Source organism: Saccostrea cucullata, unplaced genomic scaffold (assembly GCF_032062105.1).
Source record: "Saccostrea cucullata isolate Sc308-1 unplaced genomic scaffold, CSIRO_AGI_Scuc_v1 ctg5249, whole genome shotgun sequence".
NCBI classification, from domain to species: domain Eukaryota; kingdom Metazoa; phylum Mollusca; class Bivalvia; order Ostreida; family Ostreidae; genus Saccostrea; species Saccostrea cuccullata.
In genome coordinates, this window is record NW_026931230.1 from 12213 (window position 1) to 34838 (window position 22626).

Consider the following 22626-nt stretch of genomic DNA (forward strand, 5'->3'; position numbering starts at 1 on the left):
AATAATGATTTGCTTATACATGAAAATCAACTCTTGTAATTATTTCTCTAAATCTAGGAGATATCAATATAATTTTTAAATCCAAAATTTTGTTTAAAGATTCTGTACATCTTTCCTTTTGAAGAATTATTTACGTTTAAAATATAAATCTAACGTTAGGATATTTTTATCATGGCAGTAGGAACGGGGGGTGGGGGCATGCCCCCCCCCCAATAATTTTGCCGATATAGATTACTAGTATAGTAAACACAGATACTATTACGCCTGCGCCCCCTCAATAATAAAAACGTCTCATGACATTTTTTCTTTCTTTTATTTATTTTTTAGCTTGTCAGGAAATTTTTGGTAGTGCCCCTGAAAATGTATATCTGTGCCCCCCCCCCCCCCCCCCCGTTTGAATAATCTGTGTCTCGGTACAAGCCCTTACTGAGTTAAACCGCGTCCGTAGGACAGTAGGCCTACTTATGTATCTAAGCCCCCCCCCTTTTGAATTTAATTAAAAATCCTAGATAAACAATTGTGGAAGAAACTCTTTTCCACCAATGGATAAAAAATAAAAATTAATTATGGATGTATACTTTTTAGCAAAATAATGCATTTTTCCCAGCTTGTTCTTGACAAAAAAGTATTAGTTGTCAATCAGCAATGAGGTTTTATGAGTTGTAAGTATGTATTCCATGAAATCATCATTTTAGTAAACATACCTTAATAATCACTGTGACATCAGAAAATATATCCACGAGGTCATTCATAAGTCACAGCGTGTATCAATTGTGTCGTTAAACATTTACTTCCGATATTCCGTTTACGCATGCGCAAATTTTTCTGTGTAAAGAAGGGAATTGCAGTAGAAAATTACACACACACTGTGTAAATGAAATCAGGAAATTGGCTCCAAATGAACACTCATATATTTTTTATTTTTTCCGATGAAATTTAATCAATCGAAATTTCTGGATCATTTCCGACAAGCGCAAAATGTATTTCCGACCTATGACGGAAATACCCGAGATGATGCGATGTGAAATGAATGAGAGCAACACGAAAATGACGTTATTTCAACTGAACACCTGTGTTCGGGTGTCCATTTGAATTCCAGGTGATCAGTTGATTGGTGTGTATTCTTGGTGTCTGGTTCAATTGGCGGTGTTTACAAACACACACTCACACACACACACACACACACACACCCTATTTGCCTGTTTTTGGAATTTGAATAATTGGCCTAGATGGCGAGTTAAGATAAAACATCTTTTTGTAAATGATAACTTTAAAGTTGTTTTTGTTCTATAAATGTATCTGAACACCTGCATCACATTGGGCTTGCGTCACGTACCCAACTTAAGTACTAGTTTTACCATTATCATTTTTAGATTGCACTGCACGTGCAGTACTAGTGTGGTGTACACATCATTGCATGTATGTCAGTAGGAATTGTTTGTGTTTTAATTGGATTATGTTTCATGAAGTTGACGGGACCTATGACAGTCGGTAAGTACAAGTTTTTGTATAGATTTAGGTAAAATAGTCTGAAATGCAACTGGTTAGGTTAAAGTTTAAAGATTAAAGGTCCTGCAATAAGACGAATTTCACATTCTGAAGAGTTATCGCCCGCTATCGACGTTATATTCAGTTACAAGATACAGAATTTTTTTTCTGGGAGGGAGGAAGGATTTTCAGACCAGACAGAATTTCCCGAGAAGCCAAAAAAAAAAGAGAAGTTATGGTGGGGTCTGTTTTCTAGGGTGGTGGGCATCCAAAGTCATTTATATTTGCTTCAGTATATATTATATTCCTGCAAATTCCGGGGGGGGGGGGGTCTCCCAATCCACTCCCTGTTCCTGTAATGACAAATGATCATGTGACTCCTAAATAGTAGGAAACTTTTTTTCCATTTGACTATACAAAATTTTGTTTTTTTTGTGTTAATATGTTATGTAAATAATAATGGTATAAAGGTTATGAACCCATGGAGGTCATTCCCACTCTCCTAATGAACTGGAAATGTTCACAACTGCATTAAATTAAATAAAAGTGCACCAATGATAAGATTGCTTGACATTTTATTCATCAACCTATCCTCCAAGAATTAGGAATTAAAATCATTCAAAGAAATGAACCACATTAAACTATTTGTATATATTAACATTTTTTTTAAATGTAAAAACAAGTAGTAGTTTGCATACATGAATAAACAGGGGTCTGGGAAGGGGTGAGGGGAAGGATCGAGTTCATATCTCTTTAATTCTTAATGGTTGAAAACTCCTTAAATGAATGTTGACCTCAAATCTGACTTGTCCTCATTATTTTTCAAGTGGTGGTGTCTCCATTTGAGTAAAAAATTCCTGAGAGGGATGTTTAACAACAAACAAACAAATGACATAAAAACACAATATTGATTTGCATTAAGAAATATGCAGGGGATTTTTTCCATTATAAGTCTTCTTTTCAAGAACAGCAAGGGCATTATTGTCCCCACTTTTTGGGAAAGGGAGGGAACATTAAATCTCATTTGTCTGTCAGCCTGTCCATCTTTGACAGTATGTGCATCTGTCACAATAAATTTAACCTTGGTCATAACTTTTTAATAATAAGAGATAGGGCTTTCATCATGTTTATATTTCACATGTACATTACCACAAAACTTTCTAAATGTACTATGATTCTTTAACCCAAGTGAGACCTTGACCTTTTGACGTACATTACCTGAAAAAAAATATTTCCGATGACTTTTCCCCTTTGACCTAATTTTCATAAATTGACATATGATAGGGGTGCATGTTTGACACATAATCTGCCATAAATTATGGCATCCCATTCACTAAAACACAGAAAGCAGAGGACCACAATTCTTTGAATTTGCTTGTATAATCTTGATATGGAAACATCCTCATATAATGTAGATTCAAGTTTTTTATGCCACGCCATGATTAGGAATACATGTATAGTTTTTAGCTCACCTGAGCCAAAGGCTCAAGTGAGCTTTTCAGATCAAAATTTGTCCCTTGTCTGTCGTCGTCCTCGTTGTCGTCGTCCTCGTTGTCGTCGTTGTAAACTTTTTACATTTTCATCTTCTTCTCAAGAACCACTGGGCCAATTTCAACCAAACTTGCTACAAAGTATCCTTGGGTAAAGGGGATTCAAGTTTGTTCAAATAAAGGGCCTTGTCTTTTTCCAAGGGGAGATAATTATGAATAAGAGAAAAATTAATGGCATTTTTTAAAAAAAATTTCTTCTCAAGAACCACTGGGCCAGGAAAGATGAAACTCATGTGGAATCGTCCTCAGGTAGTGTAGATTCAAGTTTGTTCAAATCATGACCCCCGGGGGTAGTGTGGGGCCAAAATGGCCGATCAAAGTTTTACATAGGAATATATAGATTTTTTTGCCTGGTAAATTCCAAAGGGTGGGGGGGGGGGTCCTGACCCCCCCGACCCACCTCTAGATCCGCGCATGATTTTCTAAAATTAATGTCTATATCAGTTTTGAATAAACAATTCAAGATATATTTATCAAACTTTATATGCTAATACATACTGCTGAGAGCTATTAATGCATCAACTTATTTTGACCTTGATCTTTCTTTTGACCTTGACATCACTTTTTAAAATATGTGTTTATCTAAGTTTTAAATAAACCATCAATTATATTTTTATTAAACTTTATATGCTAATAGTAAATTTATACTGATGTAAGCTTTTTAACTGCAACAACATTTTGACCCCAACCTTTCCTTTGACCTCTCTTTTTAAAAAAATTGTTAAGCTCAGTTTCATTAGATCCTTCAAGATATTTTTATCAAACATAATATGCTGATATGTATTAGTGAGAGCTATTCAACTGCATCAAAAACTTCACCTTGCACAATCCTGTGACCTTGACCCGAGTCCCTCCTCTTTAATTTGTATTTTGCTTAGTTTTAAAGAAGTGATTTAAGACATTTTTATGTTTAGCATGCACTTATACATAATTTGTTTAGAATTTATCATCTATATCCATTATTTAGATTTTAGTTTCAATTCTAAAGAAACTGTTCAAGATATTTTCATCCAACTTTAGACACAATACAAACTTTCATGTACAGTAGCATTAGTAATGTACATCTGGCAGGACATTCATGTCTTATAGACATATTTATAGTTTTTCAAATCATCACCTCAAAGGCTTAAGTGTCAAAAGTTTTATTTAGGAATAAAAGGAAACAAATGTTCAAAAATTCTTCTTTTCAAGAACAACAAGAGCATGATTAATATGGAAACATTTTCAAGAGGTGTAGATTCAAATTTGTACAAATCATGACCCCCTGGGTTAGAGAGGGGCCATATTTTCCTGCCCCTTTTTGCCATCCACATGAAAATGCAAATTTTGCGACTATTTTACACATACACAAAAGAAACCAATCATTTTCCAAATGATCATGGTTAAAAGCTAATGCATACAATATTAGGGAAGTTCTTGAAAGCAGGGTGATTAAACATATCAAATATATATATAAAAAAAAGAAAAATCCTACCCCTATTTGACACCCCCCTCCCAGACCAAATCAAAATTCTGAAACCTTACTCCACATCTACATGGCACCACCAACCATCTCTTAAAAGATGCTACTGAGGCAAATGTAAGAGAAGTTCAGGGAAGACGGAGCTTTTTGCATAAATATCATCATTTTTCGACCCCCATTTGACCCCCTCGGGCAAAATCAACATTCCAAAACCTCACTGCACATCTACATGACACGACCAACCATCTCTTAAAAGATGATTAGGATACTGAGTAAAATTAAGAGGAGTTTAGGGAAGACAGGGCTTTTAGCATAAAAATTAATGTCATTTTTCGACCCCTATTTGACCCCCCCTCGGGCAAAATCACAATTCTGAAACCTTACTGCACATCTACATGACACCACCAACCATCTCCTAAGAGATGACTTGGCTGCTGAGTAAAATGTAGAAGGAGTTCAGGGAAGACGGGGCTTTTAGCATAAAAAACGTCATTTTTCGACCCCCATTTGACCCCCCGGGGCAAAATCAAAATTCCGAAACCTTACCGCACATCTACATGACACCACCAACCATCTCCCAAAAGATGATTAAGCTACAGTGTAAAATGTAGGAGGAGTTCAGGGGAGAAAAGTGTGACAGACGGACGGACGGACATGAGTAACAACAATATACCCGAACTTTCTTTAGAAAGTGCGGGTATAATAATAGTCCAATAGATTTGGCAAAGAAACTTTTCTAAATAACAAATATCTTTATCATTGGGTGCACATAACAATGTTTTCAATGATACAAAAGCAGGTGTCATATGCCTGTTATTTTTAATCTGTTTCATCAAAATTGTCATTAACTAGATTTAAACAGAAGAGATTTATGCTCACTCATTTGATTTCGGAAAAACTAACATCCGTTTTGAAACATAGATTCTATAAAATGAAATTTTGCTAAGATATTGATAGCATAATTTGTTGATAATGGTTTTTGTATTCGTGTTTGATTTCCTCCCTCAAAAGGTCGGCGAACACCCAGGCTACACTTTCCACAGCATACCAGCCACGAGTCTCGATGCGAAAAAGTGGACTCTTATAGAAGTTAATCCAGACCAAGAATATTTACAACACCCCTTTAAGGTATATCTGATGGAAGATATTATATGTATAAATTTTTTTTTTCAAAATTCCCGTTGTGTTAAGGTAATTCCACCCTCCTATGATGTCATAGGTTTTTGCAAAAATTGTAATTAGTTTAAATTCATACCTAATAGAACAATATTTTTTGGTAGAATGCTTTACAATAGTTGTAATGATAAATATTGTTAAATAAAAGAATTTAGAAATGAACATTTTCTTTATTAAATCAATTATTCAACTTATATATCTTTTGGTAGAATGCTTTACAATAGTTGTAATGATAAATATTGTTAAATAAAAGAATTTAAAAATGAATATTTTCTTTATTAAATCAATTATTCAACTTAAAAAATTGGAAAAGGGTAATAACTCCTTCTAAGGAAAATTTAAAGCAATGGACTAGGAATGTCATAGTTCAAAGTTGGAAATCTTCATGTTACATGTTTTCTCTTAGCAGAAAAATTTTAAAGTTAAAAGTTCACGAGATATACATCATAAGATGATTGTGAAATGACCTCTGTAGTCTTGACTATTTATCCTAATTTTTACAACAGACCCCTAACCGTAAAGTAGGGGATTAAAATGCAGATTAAAAGGTCAAAAAAGAACAAATGACGGATAACCATTAAGAAATCATTTGTCAATTCATTCAAAACCATGCGTTCAGTCAGAAAAGGACAGATTCAACAGAATATGGGTCGACAGCAACACAGGGTCACATAGCAAATTTACCACCGCTGGAAATCAGAATCAGTAGTTGATATAATCTGCTCGATTGACCAGACAAACTTGGCGTGTCATACTGGTATTCCTAACGAGACGTTCAGGGTCATTTTGTGAAGGCTATTTCATTCCTGTTGCAATGCTGCAGCAACTTCTAGGACATTCACGGGAGGTTGTTGGCGTAGCCGCTGTCCAAGCTTATCCCAGACATGCTCGATGGGTGAAAGGTCCGGACTGAGTGCGCGTCGTGGTAATATCTGTTGGAGATACATTATATGTAATATAAACCGATCATGGACCTATGACTTTTGGCATTGTTTTCTTGGAAAGCCACAACGGCATGTAATCGGCACAACATGAGGTGTCAAGATTTTATTCCGATTGTTCTATCCCGTGACACGTCCACATGTGCAGGAACCAGATGCAAGTCTATTCTGCCAGCAACATTGATGCCTCCCACACCATGACTGATATTGATCGTTTCTAATAATGTTAACGCAGAAAACGTTCGTTACGTCGGCGCCAAACCTTCTGCGTCCGTCGAGGAACCCGACTCAGTGAACCTCGATTCAATGAACTTCGACTCAGTGAACCTCGACTCATCTGAGAACGCCGGCGATCATCCTAGCATTAATGGTGACGACACCATTTGAGTCACCTGCCATTCTGTGACTATTTTTCAAGCAGGGAATGATGCCAAACGTCGGGGGTGTAAGTGAAATCGGTGTCGTTAATTTCTGATGGTCTGGTCAATCACCACAAAGCCAGTATCCCGTTGAAGAAATGAGACATTACTCAGTATCTGATTTGCTGTTACTTGAATCTGTCTTGTGTCCAAGTTCTTCTCCTTGTCGACCAGATAATTGTTGCTACTGAACAAAAGCTGTACAGTATCACGATGTAATCTTCTGATAACAGACTGGATAACATTCATTTCCCTTGCCACAGCGACATGTCTTTAGCAACCTGTAGCATGCTAAGGGCAAGGAACCTCTCGTCTTGTGTTAGACGGTGCATGGTCTCTGTTTAATTAACAACTTCCAACAGCTCAAAATGTAATGCTTTCTCTTCAAAACTCTTTCTTGAGAGTGACTTTATTCTTTCAATTCAGAGGCATAAGAATCTGTTGCAAATTACCCTTGATCATCAGTAGCATTTCGTACATATCGAGAGAGTGTTGATTGATATGTTTGATTGATGAATTTCTTCTGAAATGCTTCCTCGTTAAGGAACTATAAAATATGATTTCGTTTCCCTTTCTATATATGAACACTTTGATCACAGACTTTGTTGAAAAGTATACTAGGTGGTATTGCCGACATTATCCTTCGATATTGTGTGCAGAAAAAAATATTTCAAAAAGAAAAAATCAAGGTTATGGCATCACAATTAAAATTTTATTCTATCATATATCTTGTTGTTATCGTCATTCATCCTTAATTATCTTACATAATACCTAGAAACAATTAAGATTGGTAGTCTAACAAGTGATTACATTTATTTTTAACTCTTCATTCTCATTTTCTCATGAAGTGTTAAAGGAAGGAAAAGTTAATTGTAACATGTACATCTATTAGGCATTAGCATTCTACATGTATTTATCAAAATCATATTGATTCTAGATTATTTTGGAAAACAACATTCGAACGTATGTATATATTGACGACATCATGATCTACAACGCTCGTTGTAATGCAGACGGTGAGTAGAAAATTTGGAATGGCACAATTATTTTTTCTAGCCTTTTTCCCTTAAACATAATATACAATTAGAAATATTGCCGAATTCCAGAAAGTACATGTAGGTTTAACATCAAGTGTTTTTTCTAGTATATTAGATTTTTTATGTTTCCGTTAAAATCTGAACCATGGATGCCTTATCATTTTCTATCACGTTGCAAATCTCATTTAAGAAATTCACCGGGTACCCACGCAGTGCATTGGTTAGAGCGTTTGATCCAGAAACGCAAAGTAAAGAGTCAGTCCTTACAAGGCGGGTTCGAACCCCAATGTGGGACGTGGATACTGCTTCTTCGGATGAGACCGTACAAACCGAAGTTCCGTGTCGCAGTAGGTGCTGGCACAAAAAATCTCTCACTTATCAATGGCCCTAAGTCCCGAGTATAGGACAAAATTTGTAGCTCTGCAATGGCAATTGGTTTGGTCTCTTTATGAGTAAAAAATTCTCGAAAGGGAAGTTAAACAATGTACAATCAATCAATCAATCAATTAGTTGAGATAATTGGGATTCTGCTAAACCATGACCTAATTTTGAGGTTGAATTTTAAAGGAAACTGGTAAGGGGTATTAAAAAGGCCCAAACACTTCAGTCCATTAGTAAATGGGATAAACATTATTTGATTTTGACAGAGAAAACTTAAAAAAAAGCAAAGTCTTCCACAGTAGTTTATTTGAATTGTTTTTAAATTTTATTTTACAGAGCAGCATTAAGTCATGATTTGTCCTTTTAATATTGGAGCATCCTCTGCTCAGGTTGCGAAGTGAAAAACTGTCTGTATCAGTTGTATTTGTATCTGATATATAAATTTTAAATCTCGATATGCTTTTCAGTGAAGTCGACATGTCTATGGTTTGACCCCATGAAAGGGCTTTATTTGTAAAATATATTATGTTTCAAAAATAATATTACATAACGATATTCTGACAGAGTGGCTTTTATGTATAATATGCCTATATGTATTTTCTCAGGTGTACGAAGCCCCGTATGTCCCTTCGGTTCATTTACAAGAAAGGAAGGTTCAAGTATCAGCTGTTATACATTTCATCCTGAACCTCTTATTTACGTTGACGCTATTAAATCTTGTAAGCGGGTCTGGCCTGATGCATCACTTCTTCAGATTGAAACTGCAGAGGAGCAGACGTTTATTTCCTACCATATCAATAACTCGCAAGGTTTGTTTTTTATTGCATTAAAAATATGGAAGAAATATATATTTAAACTTGAACATAAAAGATGCTTTACAAACAACAAATATAATTTTTCATAAATTATATCTAAAAACAAGACTAACAAGATGTGTTTGTAAAACACTGATGCCCCCGTATGGCAACATAGCAAAAATTAAGCTTTTCTTAATACAAATTTAATTAATTGGTCAAAAAAGTAGGGTATTCTCACTGGTAAACAATTGTGAAATTTGAAAGTAAGCTAATGTTAAAGTTTTTTTAAAATAAGTACAAAAATCTCCAAGGTCAAGGTCAAAAGGTCTATGTAATCAAATGAAAGGTCTTGCCACATAAAATACTTATATAGAGCATGAAAGCCCTAGCCCTAACCGTTCAGAAGTTATGGTCAACGTTCAATTTCTTAAAAAGTAGGTCAAACTCCAAGGTCAAGGTCAAAGGGTCAAAGTTTTTGTTATCAAATGAAAGGTCTTGTCATAAGAATCAAATATGTAAAGTATGAAAGCGTTAGCCCTAACTCTTTAAAAGCTATGGTCAAGATTTGCTTTTTTAAAGTAGGTCAATCTCAAAGGTCAAGGTCAAAGGGTCAAAGTTCTTGGTATACAATGAAGGGTCTTCTCACATGAATTACATTTATGAAGTATGAAAGCCCTATCCCTTACTGTTCAAAAGTTATGGCCAAGGTTAAAGTTTTTTCACAAGTACGGAAATCTACAAGGTCAAGGTCAAAGAGTCAAGGTTGTTGGTATCCAGCGAAAGGTCTTTTAACAAACATTACATATGTGAAGTATAAATGTCCTGGTATCTACTGTTCAAAAGATATGGCCAAAGTAAAAGTTTAAAATTTTCATGTAAAGGTATGTCAAACTCCAAGGTCAAGGTGAAAAGGTCAAATTTGGTGGTACCCAAAGAAAAGTTATTATCAATTGAAAGGTCTTGTCATAAGGATCAAACATGTAAAGTATGAAAGCAATAGCCCTTTAGCTCTTTAAATAGCTCTTTAAAAGCTATGGTCAAGATTTGCTTTTTTTAAGTAGGTCAATCTCAAAGGTCAAGGTCAAAGGGTCAAAGTTCTTGGTATCCAATTAAGTGTCTTCTCACAAGGATTACATTTATGAAGTATGAAAGCCCTATCCCTTACCGTTCAAAAGTTATGGCCAAGGTTAAAGTTTTTTCACAAGTACGGAAATCAACAGGGTCAAGGTTGTTGGTATCCCGTGAAAGGTCTTTTAACAAACATTACATATGTGAAGTATAAATGTCCTGATGTCTACTGTTCAAAAGATATGGCCAAAGTAAAAGTTTAAAATTTTCATGTAAAAGTAGGTCAAACTCCAAGGTCAAGGTCAAAAGGTCAAATTTGGTGGTACTCAAAGAAAGATCTTGTCACAAGAAATATACATATGAAATATGAAAATCATAGCTCCACTTAATCAAAAGTTATGGGCAAGGTTAAAGTTTTTGCGGACAAACAGACAAACAGACAGACAGACAGACAGACGGACACGACAAAAACTATATGCCCCCGAAACTTAAAAATCATATAATTATATAATACTATTCCGTCTAAAACAATAATCGCCATACAAGCCATCTAATTGATTTGTTGAATGAATTCTTTGAATAGCAATGACATATGCTGCTGACTTTGGAATTTGGATCGGTGGGAACGACATTGATACCGAACACAATTTTGTCTGGATCGGGTCTGAGAACCCCATTCCTTTTAATTATACAAACTGGCACCAAGGTCAACCCAACAACATGAATGGTGACCAGGATTGTGTGATGCTACAGTACAGGACAAACAACAACGACTATGAATGGGGAGATGTCGGGTGTGCTGAGAAGCATTCCTTTATCTGCGAGATGACCTATGGCATCAGTCACGCGCCCAGTCATCAATATCCGAACACTGTGATTGGTTAAACCAGAAATCCAATATTATTTAGACATTTTACGACTCTCAATTTCACTATGAAATTTTGATGCATTTTTTTCTATAATTGTTTATGTATAAATTGTTAATTATATGCAAAGAATGTGCTTTGATAAGTTTGTAAATTCCTATGCATGCAATGATTATATAAATGTGGGTTTGATAAGTCAGAAAATATGTAATTATAATAATTGTTTCTACAAATTGAGTATGCAAATAAAATAAATTGATTCCAAATGAATTTGCGAAGTTTTCGTATTGGGTCGATTTGAATCAAAAAATGGTCTATTGGATGTTCTTTACACTGTTAATCCTTATTAACTTTATACAGAAAATTACACTTAGCTTTTACAATATGGTTAAGATCTCAAAGTCCTCGAAAGATATGCTGGATTTAATTAAATCAAGTAGAAAAGCTAAATATTAAAATCAGATAGATATGGAAATTTAAAAACCTATCAAAAAGTAATTTTGAATTTGATTTAACAAATGGCCGCATTAGATTCCTTGTATTTAGTTTTTTGAATTCTCAAATAAAATTTAGTACAGTTCTTAGAGTTCATTAAAACAAATACCAGCATTTGATATACATGTATCCAAATAAATGTGTTTAAACTTTTTCTAAAAATAAACTTGGATATGAATTGGAGGAATCTAGAACAGCTTAGCTATGGTCAGTTATATTTACTCAGTATATTGAAAAACTAAATATTAAAATCAGATAGATATGGAAATTTAAAAACCTCTCAAAAAGTAATTTTGAATTTGATTTAACAAATGGCCGCATTATATTCATTGTATTTAGTTTTTTGAATGCTTAATTCTTAATCTTTTAAGAACAGCTTTGCTATGATCAGTTATATTTAGTCAGTATATCGAAAAGCTAAATAATAAAATCAGATAGATATGGAAAATTAAAAACCTATCAAAAAGTTATTTTGAATTTGATGTAACAAATGACCGCATTAGATTCACTCTATTTTTATAAGTAGTGCATATTCAAGACTGTTCAAATCAATATCTCAAAGGCAGGGTAATTTTAGAACAGATCAAATTATTTCTCACGAATACATAGAAAAAAAAAATTTCCCCTCAGGAACAGAAAAACCTGTGATGCTCAATCATATTTATGAAGGGGCTTCCCAGGAAAGTGTAGATTTAAGATTCTGATCATCACATCCAATGGGCCGCATATAATATAATAATATAACTATTATATATTAAATGCTCTGAATTAATTTCATTCAAAATCATGCGTCTCACTTAGTTCATTGATTTGGCAGCTCTGACACGATATGTCAGGAATTTGGATTCTTATTCCTGCCAAGACTTGAAAGGTCTTGAAGACGAAAACTTTGGGATAAATTTTTACTAGAAGAAGAATATGTCAACGAGTTTCAAGTGTGAGAAAAACAATATATATATATACTGCGTATCAATTAACTACATGTAATTAGTTATTGTTTGAAAAGGGATGGCTTAGTATGAATTCCGTTCGCGACATCATTTTCCCTTCCAACGAAATATTTTCTGTTCTGTTCTGTTTTTTAGCTCACCTGAGCCGAAGGCTCAAGTGAGCTTTTCTGATCACATTTTGTCTGTAGTCCGTCTGTCTGTCTGTCTGTCTGTAAACTTTTCACATTTTTGACTTCTCAAGAACTGCTGGGCCAATTTCAACCAAACTTACCATAAAGCATCCTTGGGTAAAGGGGATTTAAGTTTGTTCAAATGAAGGGCCACGCCCTCATTCAAGGGGAGATAATTGGGAATTAATAAAAATTTGTTGGAATGTTTTAAAAATCTTCTTCTCAAGAACCACTGTGCCAGGAAAGCTGAAACTTATATGGAAGCATCCTCAGGTAATGTAGATTCAAGTTTGTTCAAATCATGACCCCCGGGGGTAGGGCGTGGCCACAATGGCCGACCAAAGTTTAACATAGAAATATATAGGAAAATTCTTTAAAAATCTTCTTCTCAAGAACCACTGTGCCAGGAAAGCTGAAACTTATATGGAAGCATCCTCAGGTAGTGTAGATTCAAGTTTGTTCAAATCATGACCCCCGGGGGTAGGGCGGGGCCACAATGGCCGACCAAATTTTTACATAGAAATATATAGGACAATTCTTTAAAAATCTTCTTCTCCAGAACCACTGTGCCAGGAAAGCTGAAACTTATATGGAAGCATCCTCAGGTAGTGTAGATTCAAGTTTGTTCAAATCATGACCCCCGGGGGTAGGGCGGGGCCACAATGGCCGACTAAAGTTTTACATAGGAATATATAGGACAATTCTTTAAAAATCTTCTCCAGAACCACTGTGCCAGGAAAGCTGAAACTTATATGGAAGTATCCTCAGGTAGTGTAAATTCAAGTTTGTTCAAATCATGACCCCCGGGGGATAGGGCGGGGCCAAAATGGCCGACCAAAGATTTACATAGAAATATATAGGACAATTCTTTAAAAATCTTCTCCAGAACCACTGTGCCAGGAAAGATAAAACTTATATGGACGCATCCTCAGGTAGTGTAAATTCAAGTTTGTTCAAATCATGACCCCCGGGGGTAGGGCGGGGCCACAATGGCCGACTAAAGTTTTAAATAGAAATATATAGGTCAATTCTTTAAAAATCTTCTTCTCAAGAATAGTAAAGTCATAATTGATCATATTTATACGGAAGAATCCTCGGGTAGTGTAGATTCAAGTTTGTTCAAATCATGACCCCTAGAAGTAGGGCGGGGCCAAAATGGCCGATCAAAGTTTTATATAGAAACATATAGGAAAATTCTTTAAAAATCTTCTTCTCTAGAAAAGCAAAGCTTTAAATTGATCATATTAATATGGAGGCATCCTCAGGTAGTGTAGATTCATGTTTGTTCGAATCATGGCCTCCCAGGGGTAGGGCGGGGCCAAAATGGCCAACACAATTTTTGCATAGAAATACATAGGAACATTTTTAAAAAATTCTTCTCAAGAATAGCAAAGCCATGATTGGTCATGGGACTACTTTTTGATTTAAACTTTTCAATAAGAAACCAATTTCTACTTTTTCCTAGCCACAGTGCTCAGGTGAGCGATGTGGCCCATGGGCCTCTTGTTATTCCGTGGGACGTACATCCCATAAGCATCATAAGTACAACATTGTATTTATCAATTACATACATATAGTATAATAACATGTTATACACTTACCGACTAGTGATACATACTTTTTATTATTTAGCTAATTAATTTAAACATTCCATTCGTAATTTATTAGCATGATATATATATTTCCCTAACTGATTTACATCTTTGGTATTTGTACTACAGAATAATTGTATTAACTTGAAGACACTTGGTCTTCGGGAGTAGTAATGTTTGATCAACTTGTTTCTTAAATCGTGAAAAACTGGACAAATAAATAAAAAATGAAATTCATCTCCAATATTTTTATATATTTTATCATATCTAGAGTATAAAAGGATATACATTTTGGCCGTTAGTGAATGATACAATATGGGTAAATGAAATATAAGTTCAGAGGTACTTATATTTCAGAGGTCCTTGAATAGTACAAAGCTGGAGCAGATCAACCACGGACCAACTAAATATCAGAGAGTGGACCAAGTGTCATTGGGAAGTGAGCATTCCTTGCCGACCGGTCACACCCGCCGTGTGCTCCTTGTCATGATCAGGAAATAACGAATAAATGTCGACAACTTAGTGTGTAAATAATGGACAAACAATTAGTATGAAAACGTCAGTCAGCATCTGACTTAATAACAAATTGTATTTGCTGTCATCTAGGGTTATTGTAATGACCATGAAGGTACAACATTATGAATTTAAATGAGACTGCTGATATTCTTGTTTCATATACTTGTTTGACAATAAATAAAGTCTTTTGAGAAATCCTTCATACATAGAACATGCTCTTGTGTAACGAATCAACTGGGAGATATAAACCCCGTGTGCAGGTGATGAGGGTATATTGCTGCATAAAAAAAGTTGATTTACAATTGAAAAATTAAATTGGTCACGATTATCATAAAGCTTGTTTGTTAGATTGCCATTTATGTCTTTTCAAGTAAAATATCCACATATGATACGGATGTGTCAGACTGACTCTTTAATACCTTTTATTTCAAGCTCATCGGGATATTTCGTATCGACATAAGAATTGAAATAAACATTGACAATTGACAATACGTCTTCGATATTTGTATGTGACAAAAAGTGGAATGATGACTGTGATAATCAACACCCAGTGCGCCGACATTTTTGGTTTAGCCTGACGTTATTATATAACCTTTTTCAAACAGAATTGGCATTTTTACTGTGAAAAGGAATTAAATTGTCATTAAGACCTAGTTAGAGCATGCTTGTCAAACATGAAATAATCTATATTTAATCTTTGGAAAAATGTTCATGTTTATTAAAAAAGACAGCCAAATTCTGTGGGTAAATGCAGGAATCTTAACATTCGTAAGAGAAAAGATTTTTTAAACATGTTGGGTGTCTGTTACGAAATTAAAAGTAAATGTTTGTTCGATAGATAAAAGCATTATATTGATGAATTAAGAATTTCTTTTAAAATTCACCCATAGAACGAACAATTTATATTCTTAAAAACTTGAAAAGATTGAAAGCAAAATCCAATGTGCATTAAGATAAGAAGTTTTCAAAAATATTTACAAAAATATTAAATTCTTACACAGATAAAAAAAAGTTGTAATAAAGTCTAAATATTTTACAAATTTTGAAGTCTTAAAAAGATAAACAAAGAAAACTCTTGACGAAATTGGCATAGAAAATATGGAACAGCCCTAAAATTGACCAATACGGTGCCGTTAAACCAACACGTGGTTTGACGTTATTCTTTTATAAGAGAAAAATAACTAACGGGTACATCATATCAGGAACTAATTATCCAACAATGTATCTCCTTATTTGTGTGTCGTTTCTTCTTTTCTTTCCTGGCAACGTTGAAGGAGCTGTTGACGCAAGCATTGAAAAAAGTTGCATCGCGATGCATACGTTTCAAAAAACTTATGAAACACTAAAAGCAAAACTACTGGATATAAACACGGAGGTGAACCTTCTGAAAGATGACGTGGATAGAGCTATAGAACAAACTTGTGGACCGTTAGGAAATCTAGGTAAGAATCTTCTGACATATTCAGAGAACTTATACTAGAAAGAATGCTTTTACTTACTTACTTATCCTCTTTGTCCCCGATGGGACATAAGGCTTCAACAAGCTGTCTCCATCTTCCTCTATCCTTTCCCACATACTGTGCCTGCCCCCAGGAGTAGCCCATTTCCTCTAACTCTAATGTTACGGTTCTTCTCCATGTTGTTCTTGGTCTACCTCGATCGCTTCCTCTTTCGATCCAGATGGTGTCCAGTGTAGGGCTGTTTTGGGTATCCTGCTCTGGGGCATTCTCGTTACGTGTCCTAGCCATCTCAATCTTCTTGATTTCTGTTGTTATACTTCTGCTTTTGCTTTTCTTGTGCAGGTTTATGTTTGGGATTTTGTTTGGCCAGAATATACGATTGATTTTTCGGAGACAGTTGTTGTGGAATGCCTCTACTTTTTTCATGTCACTGTCGACAACGCATCGGCATTCAGACCCATACAGGAGAACTGATTTGACATTGCTGTTATAAAACTGGAGTTTGGTTCTCAGACTGTATTTATTTGACTTCCAGATGGGCTGAAGTTGGGCAAATGCTGTCCGTGCTTTACTGAGACGTGATTTTATGTCTTTACCAGTGCCGTTGTCCTTACTTAGGATACTGCCAAGGTAAGTAAAGTCCTCAACTTCCTCTAGTGGCTCTCCATTTAATGTGACTGGTTCTACTGGTGCATTGATTGTCATTACCTTGGTTTTCTTGGAATTGATGTTAAGCCCAGTTTGTTTGGCAAAGGAGTTTAATTTTTCAGTCTTTTCTTGTAGATGGATGATGTTTCCTGATACGTCTGCCAGATCGTCTGCAAAATCCAGGTCTTCTAGGTGACTGAACATTGTCCATTGAATACCCCTCTTTTTGTCACGTGTGGTGTTTCTTTGGATCCAATCAATGACCATAAGGAAGAGAATTGGTAATAGTATGCATCCTTGCCGTACTCCAGATTTTACACTGAAGGAGTCCGATATTCCGTTTTCCAGGATGACACTACACTCGAAGTTTGAATAAAATGTTTTCTTGATGTTGCAGATCTTTGCTGGTATTCCATATGATCTTACTATTTTCCAAAGTGTTTCCCTGTGAACACTTTCAAAAGCTTTTTTTTAAAATCAATGAAATTGATACACAGTGGCGTTTGCCATTCAATACACTGTTCTATAATGTTACGAATGGCAAAAATTTGGTCTATGCACCCTCTTCCTCTTCTAAATCCAGCTCGTTCCTCTCTCAGTTTCTTTTCAATCACTTTGTCTATTCTGTATAGCAGTATTTTACGGAACACCTTGCTGGGGACTGAGAGCAGTGTTATGCCTCTCCAGTTGTCACAAATTTGGAGATCTCCTTTTTTGGCAGCTTTACAATGAGTCCTTTACTCCAGTCATGTAGTATTGTTTCATTTTCCCAGATATGTACGAATAAATCTAATAGCGTTTTAGATGATGTTGCAATATCTGATTTCAGCATTTCAGCATGTATGCAGTCATTGCCTGGGGATTTACCATTCTTTAATGCTTTAATACAGTTTTGGACTTCTTCGAGGGTTGGTGGTTCTAAGTTTATTTCTAAGTCTTCAACTGCAGGGTCTGGACTCGCTGGTTCATTGGGTTCTGGGCAATTTAGTACTTCCTGGAAATATTGTACCCAACGGTTGGCTTGTTCATGTTCTGTTGTCAGTGGGTGACCATCTTTATCTTTCACAAGAGCAGGTTGAGTTGTAGTGCGACCACATAGCTTTTTTGTTATTTTATAAACAGTGCTCATTTCTCCATGTGAACAGCTCGTTCAGCTTCTTGTGCCAGACTGTCAACATACATTCGTCTATCCCTCCTAGCACTTCGCTTGACATTAATTGTTCTTTATACCTTACACTGTTGAAAACTTCATAGAATACCTGATTTATAAAGCACTCAAAATGTATTTGTAAAGCACTATCACTGTATGGTTCAGAACGGTTCTTATTCCTGTTTTTTTTTTTTGCATAGTGATACACAATCACTGCTTGGTAAGGAACGCTTCCTCCACAATACGTTTTTGGAACTTTTTCTTGTTTTTGTAGAACGTTAAAGGCCTTCATCTAGATAAGATAAAACTTTAATAAAAAATCAAAGCACACATACTTTTGGCTAATTTCATAGTAAAGTATCTAATTAACTCTAAAATGATCTCGAATTGTACAATTAAAGTATTGTTGAATTTATTTTTGTTTTAAGGAATTGGAAACACGCATTTGTATCATCTGACGTATTGTAATTTCGAGGACAACGAAGATGATGAATGCACGTTTGTTCCGCTACGTTTTGTCATCAGTCAGGTTATTCCTGATCATACATTTGGTTCCAAAATAGGTAAGAATATATTGCTAAATTGCTTTACGTAAATTAAAAAAAAAATAGTTGTACCTATTTTTTTCAATCGCTATCGATTAACGTGATAAATTAACGCACCATTAAATAAGCATGCCATCAAAATTCTTTTACTCAGTAGTACTCTGAAATCGAGAAATACATAGGATGTTGTTGTGGATTTCTGGATTTCTAAAAAAAGGTACACTTAGGCGTTTCGATTGGTTTGGATTGTTTGATTGATATATTTCAACTATTGGTGGTGGTTTAAAGAACAAATAATGGTTTCAATACAAATCTTGCCCTGTGATTTTTGTTAAAAATGAAACTTAAGTAAAAGATGAAAAGTCGTGCTTTCTGAATCATTGGAATTCCATGCTGAAAAGCCATACAAATTATTTTTCCCATATGCATTTATAAATGCTAATTGTAACGTCATAACATGTGCATTTTCCCGTGTTTTCTTTAAAAAGTTGCAGAAGACACCAATTTTCTTTCAGATAATATTGTCCACAGGCATCGCCCACAAAGATTTTCAGATATGTGAATTTTCATTGAATTTTGCACAAATATCCAAAAACAAAGTGGGCGACGGCTGTGGACACTATTTTCTGAAGGAAAATTACCCTTGAATTGAGTCGTTTTCAGGCTTTTTCTTTTTAAAGTAGAGAATGCATCAATTTAATGACGTCATATTTCCAGAATGGTACTCCTTTATGCCATATTCTTTTCTTATCTAACACAGTCATAAACTCGACTAATATTTTAGCCAATTTCAAAACTTCTTGAAAACATTGAATTTGGCACGATAAAGCTAAAATCATACCTTCTTTAAAGCGAGTTAATTTTGCAATTATAAAAACTAACATAAAAACAACCCTTAGATAATATTTCCATGCATGGGTAATTTCTTTGAAATTTCACTTCTGAAAGGAAATTTATACTACTCATGTGTCATCATATCTTTTCAGTAGCTCTACCAGCTATTAGCTATACTGTAAAGTATAATTTAAAAAAGATATAGTTATTCTTAAATTGGCATTGAACTGGATCATTATTTAATTCTTCAGTATAGTTGAATATGTAGCATAAGTGTGAGACAAATGTAAGAACTTTGTAAAGAAAAATATTTTTTCTTCATCCACCAGGGCACGTATTCTATGATTCTGCGACTACCTATGTTTCTAAGTTGACGTCAAAGGTGTTTCAACCAGCAGATGCGTATTGCATAAGGTTTTATTTTAGACTTTATGCAGTAACAACTACTGGTGCTATCAAGTTGTCCTTACAGGTAATTCAATAATGAAATCAATCATGTCCCTTCTTTTAATTAATTCCATAATTCTGTTATCAGCTAAAGAAAAAGTCTTAAGTTTTAATTTGTTGAAATTTTGCTCCCAGGAGTGAGCTTGAATATAATTCAAATGTTAAAGTCTGTCAATACGTTGCCCGAACATAAGTCTTTCTATCCCTTTTTAAAAAAAAAAAATATTAAAAAAAACTTCATAATTGTTCCTAGCATTTGACTTTTCAAGTATTTTAAGATTCTAAGAACTTCGTAAACAAAATAATTGGGGTATCAGCAGTACAAGCCAGGGGTATTTTAAGGGCTATAAAGGAAATAATATACCCCAAATTCTTGCATAAATGCCTGGAAATATATTGTAAGAAATGCTTTACCCCAACATTTTGCATAAATGCCTGGTAATATAACAGTAGCAATATTTCAAAAAGATTTACTGTTTTCAGATTAATAACATTACATTTTATCTGATGGACAAAAAAGATCAAACCGGACCCTATGACTGATAAATGTAGTCTACATTTATAAGGATTTATATGGCGAAAGACATTGTATGTCAAAAATACAAATGGCACAAAATAAAAAAAAAAATATACGCAAATAAATTGAAACAGGGTATAAATGTTGCATTACATTCATTCAAAAGGTTGGGGAACATCCGGGCTATCCTTTTCACAGCATACCGGCCTCGAATCTTCCTGCAAAAATGTGGATCTTGGCAGAAGCTAGTCCAGATCAAGAATATATACAACACCCCTTTAAGGTACTTCGATAAAAGATAAACAAGATTCTGCGAATGCAATTTTCGAATTATTTTTATATTGCTTATTTTCAATAAATATTTATAAATGAATCTTAAAATGTACATGTATGTATGCACGAGACTATGATGTTCCTCAGCAAATGGTCTTTTATATTTGAGCGAAAAATTGATTATAAAAGCTCTTGAAAGATTGTGAATTAAATGTGGTGTAACGTACATTTGTTTTAATTGGATTAACCTTAATTTTTTCATCACTCTTTTATAACTTTTTTTTCAAAAGCAGGAGTATTATCACATTAAACGTATCTTTTAGTGGTGTTCATATTTACAAGTTCCATATACATATACTATTTATAACTTTACACCTCTTTCCCAAAGATAGTAAGGGTTTTATACTGACAGAAGCTTACCTGATGTTGACGGAAGAAAAATGCATTTCCTTACCTACATGACTGTCGATTCACAAGGCATCATCCTTGAAAAGCAATCTTTTTAGGTCAATTATTTGATTTCTAGATTATTTTGGAGAACAACATTCGAACTTATGTATATATCGACGACATCATGATCTTCAACACCCGCTGTAATACAGACGGTAAATACATGTTACTTAATACAATGTATATTGATTCGAAGAATTCGAATTTTTCTTGAATTTACTCATATGTCCATTAAAATAACAGTCTTAACAACTTATCATATATCGAGGGGTTATCAAAAAGTTCATGGACTGCGGCTATTTAATTAGTACTGATATAATTCGGAAAATGTTGATGTGATTGATTTTTCAAACATTGACTACAGATCGACATTAACTGTGCATTCCTTTTCTCTCTAATCAATTTTGGCGTTAAAAAGCAAGTAATCTGGGTGCATATTATTTCTCCGCAGCCAGTTTAAACATTTCCTAGGTGTATACCAGTTTTTCCAGGGGCAGAATTTCAAAGAATGTTGGAAAAGAAAACCCCAGCCCCTTTTGACGTCATTTTCAAGGCAATATGTGTTTGCACCCAGGTAGCACAAAACATTTTCAAAACATTTTATTGGTGTTGTAAAAAGGTTTTTTCGAAACATTTCAGACTAAACATTTTAAAAACATTTTTATAACATTTCCTCTTCTCTTTATAACATTTTAAAAACATTTTTAAAATGTTTTCAAGAAGCTTATGATTAAATCCTTTTGGAACATTTTTCTAAAATATTTTTGAAACGTTTTAAAAATGTTTCAAAAGGTATGTTTAGCTTTCAAATATCAAAGATTTTTATATTACGTTTTAAAAACGTTCTAAAAACATGAAATGAAACATTCCTTTTCCATAAATCTGAAACATTGCATGAATACGTTTCTGAAACATTTGGAAGGAACGTTGTCAAAATGTTTTTGAAACATTCTCAATCCATTTAAGGAAAAATTTTTCTTAAACTTATTCTAAGGGTATGTATAGCTTCCAAATATTAAAGATCTTATAAAACGTTTTAAAAACGTTCTTAAAACATTAAATGAAACATTCTTTTTCTGTAAAACGGAAACATTGCCTATACGTTTCTGTAAAAATTGTAAGGAACATTTTAAAAACATTTTTAAAACATTCTTAATATCGCTGTTAATTATAAACATTAAATTCCGGATATTTTTCGGCCTAGGCAGTGAAAATGTTTATTTAAAACATTAACTAAAATAATTATTTTCTCTTTCAATCGAAACATTTTAATTATAGTTTTTGTAACATTTTTTGGAAACATTTTCAAAATGTTTCTGAAACATTTTTGTAATTGCGGCACAATTTAATTCATTTATTAACTTTAAGAGTATGTTGTGAGAATAACTTTAGAA

At 34.2% G+C, this 22626-nt stretch overlaps 2 protein-coding genes across 2 annotated transcripts; both read left to right on the plus strand.

Annotated features, from left to right (window-relative positions):
- The first annotated feature begins 5386 nt into the window (after positions 1-5386).
- Positions 5387-11446, plus strand: LOC134231903 (perlucin-like). Its single transcript, XM_062713856.1, has 4 exons — positions 5387-5628; positions 7974-8052; positions 9060-9263; positions 10903-11446. Exons 1-4 carry the CDS (start codon positions 5473-5475, stop codon positions 11202-11204), a joined length of 741 nt encoding a protein of 246 aa, XP_062569840.1. The 5' UTR covers positions 5387-5472; the 3' UTR covers positions 11205-11446.
- Positions 11447-16145: 4699 nt separating this feature from the next.
- Positions 16146-21607, plus strand: LOC134231902 (uncharacterized). Its single transcript, XM_062713855.1, has 6 exons — positions 16146-16350; positions 18595-18729; positions 19875-20017; positions 20676-20792; positions 21309-21387; positions 21597-21607. Exons 1-6 carry the CDS (start codon positions 16221-16223, stop codon positions 21605-21607), a joined length of 615 nt encoding a protein of 204 aa, XP_062569839.1. The 5' UTR covers positions 16146-16220.
- The last annotated feature ends 1019 nt before the right edge of the window (positions 21608-22626 follow it).

Bases quoted from the DNA above. Each gene is read 5' to 3' on its own strand.
- LOC134231903 (XM_062713856.1), top strand. From the start codon at position 5,473: ATGGTTTTTGTATTCGTGTTTGATTTCCTCCCTCAAAAGGTCGGCGAA. The intron at 5,629-7,973 runs GTATATCTGATG...TATTGATTCTAG, and splicing joins ATTTACAACACCCCTTTAAG to ATTATTTTGGAAAACAACAT. The intron at 9,264-10,902 runs GTTTGTTTTTTA...TTCTTTGAATAG, and splicing joins CCATATCAATAACTCGCAAG to CAATGACATATGCTGCTGAC.
- LOC134231902 (XM_062713855.1), top strand. From the start codon at position 16,221: ATGCATACGTTTCAAAAAACTTATGAAACACTAAAAGCAAAACTACTG. The intron at 16,351-18,594 runs GTAAGAATCTTC...TTTTGTTTTAAG, and splicing joins TGGACCGTTAGGAAATCTAG to GAATTGGAAACACGCATTTG. The intron at 18,730-19,874 runs GTAAGAATATAT...TTCATCCACCAG, and splicing joins TACATTTGGTTCCAAAATAG to GGCACGTATTCTATGATTCT.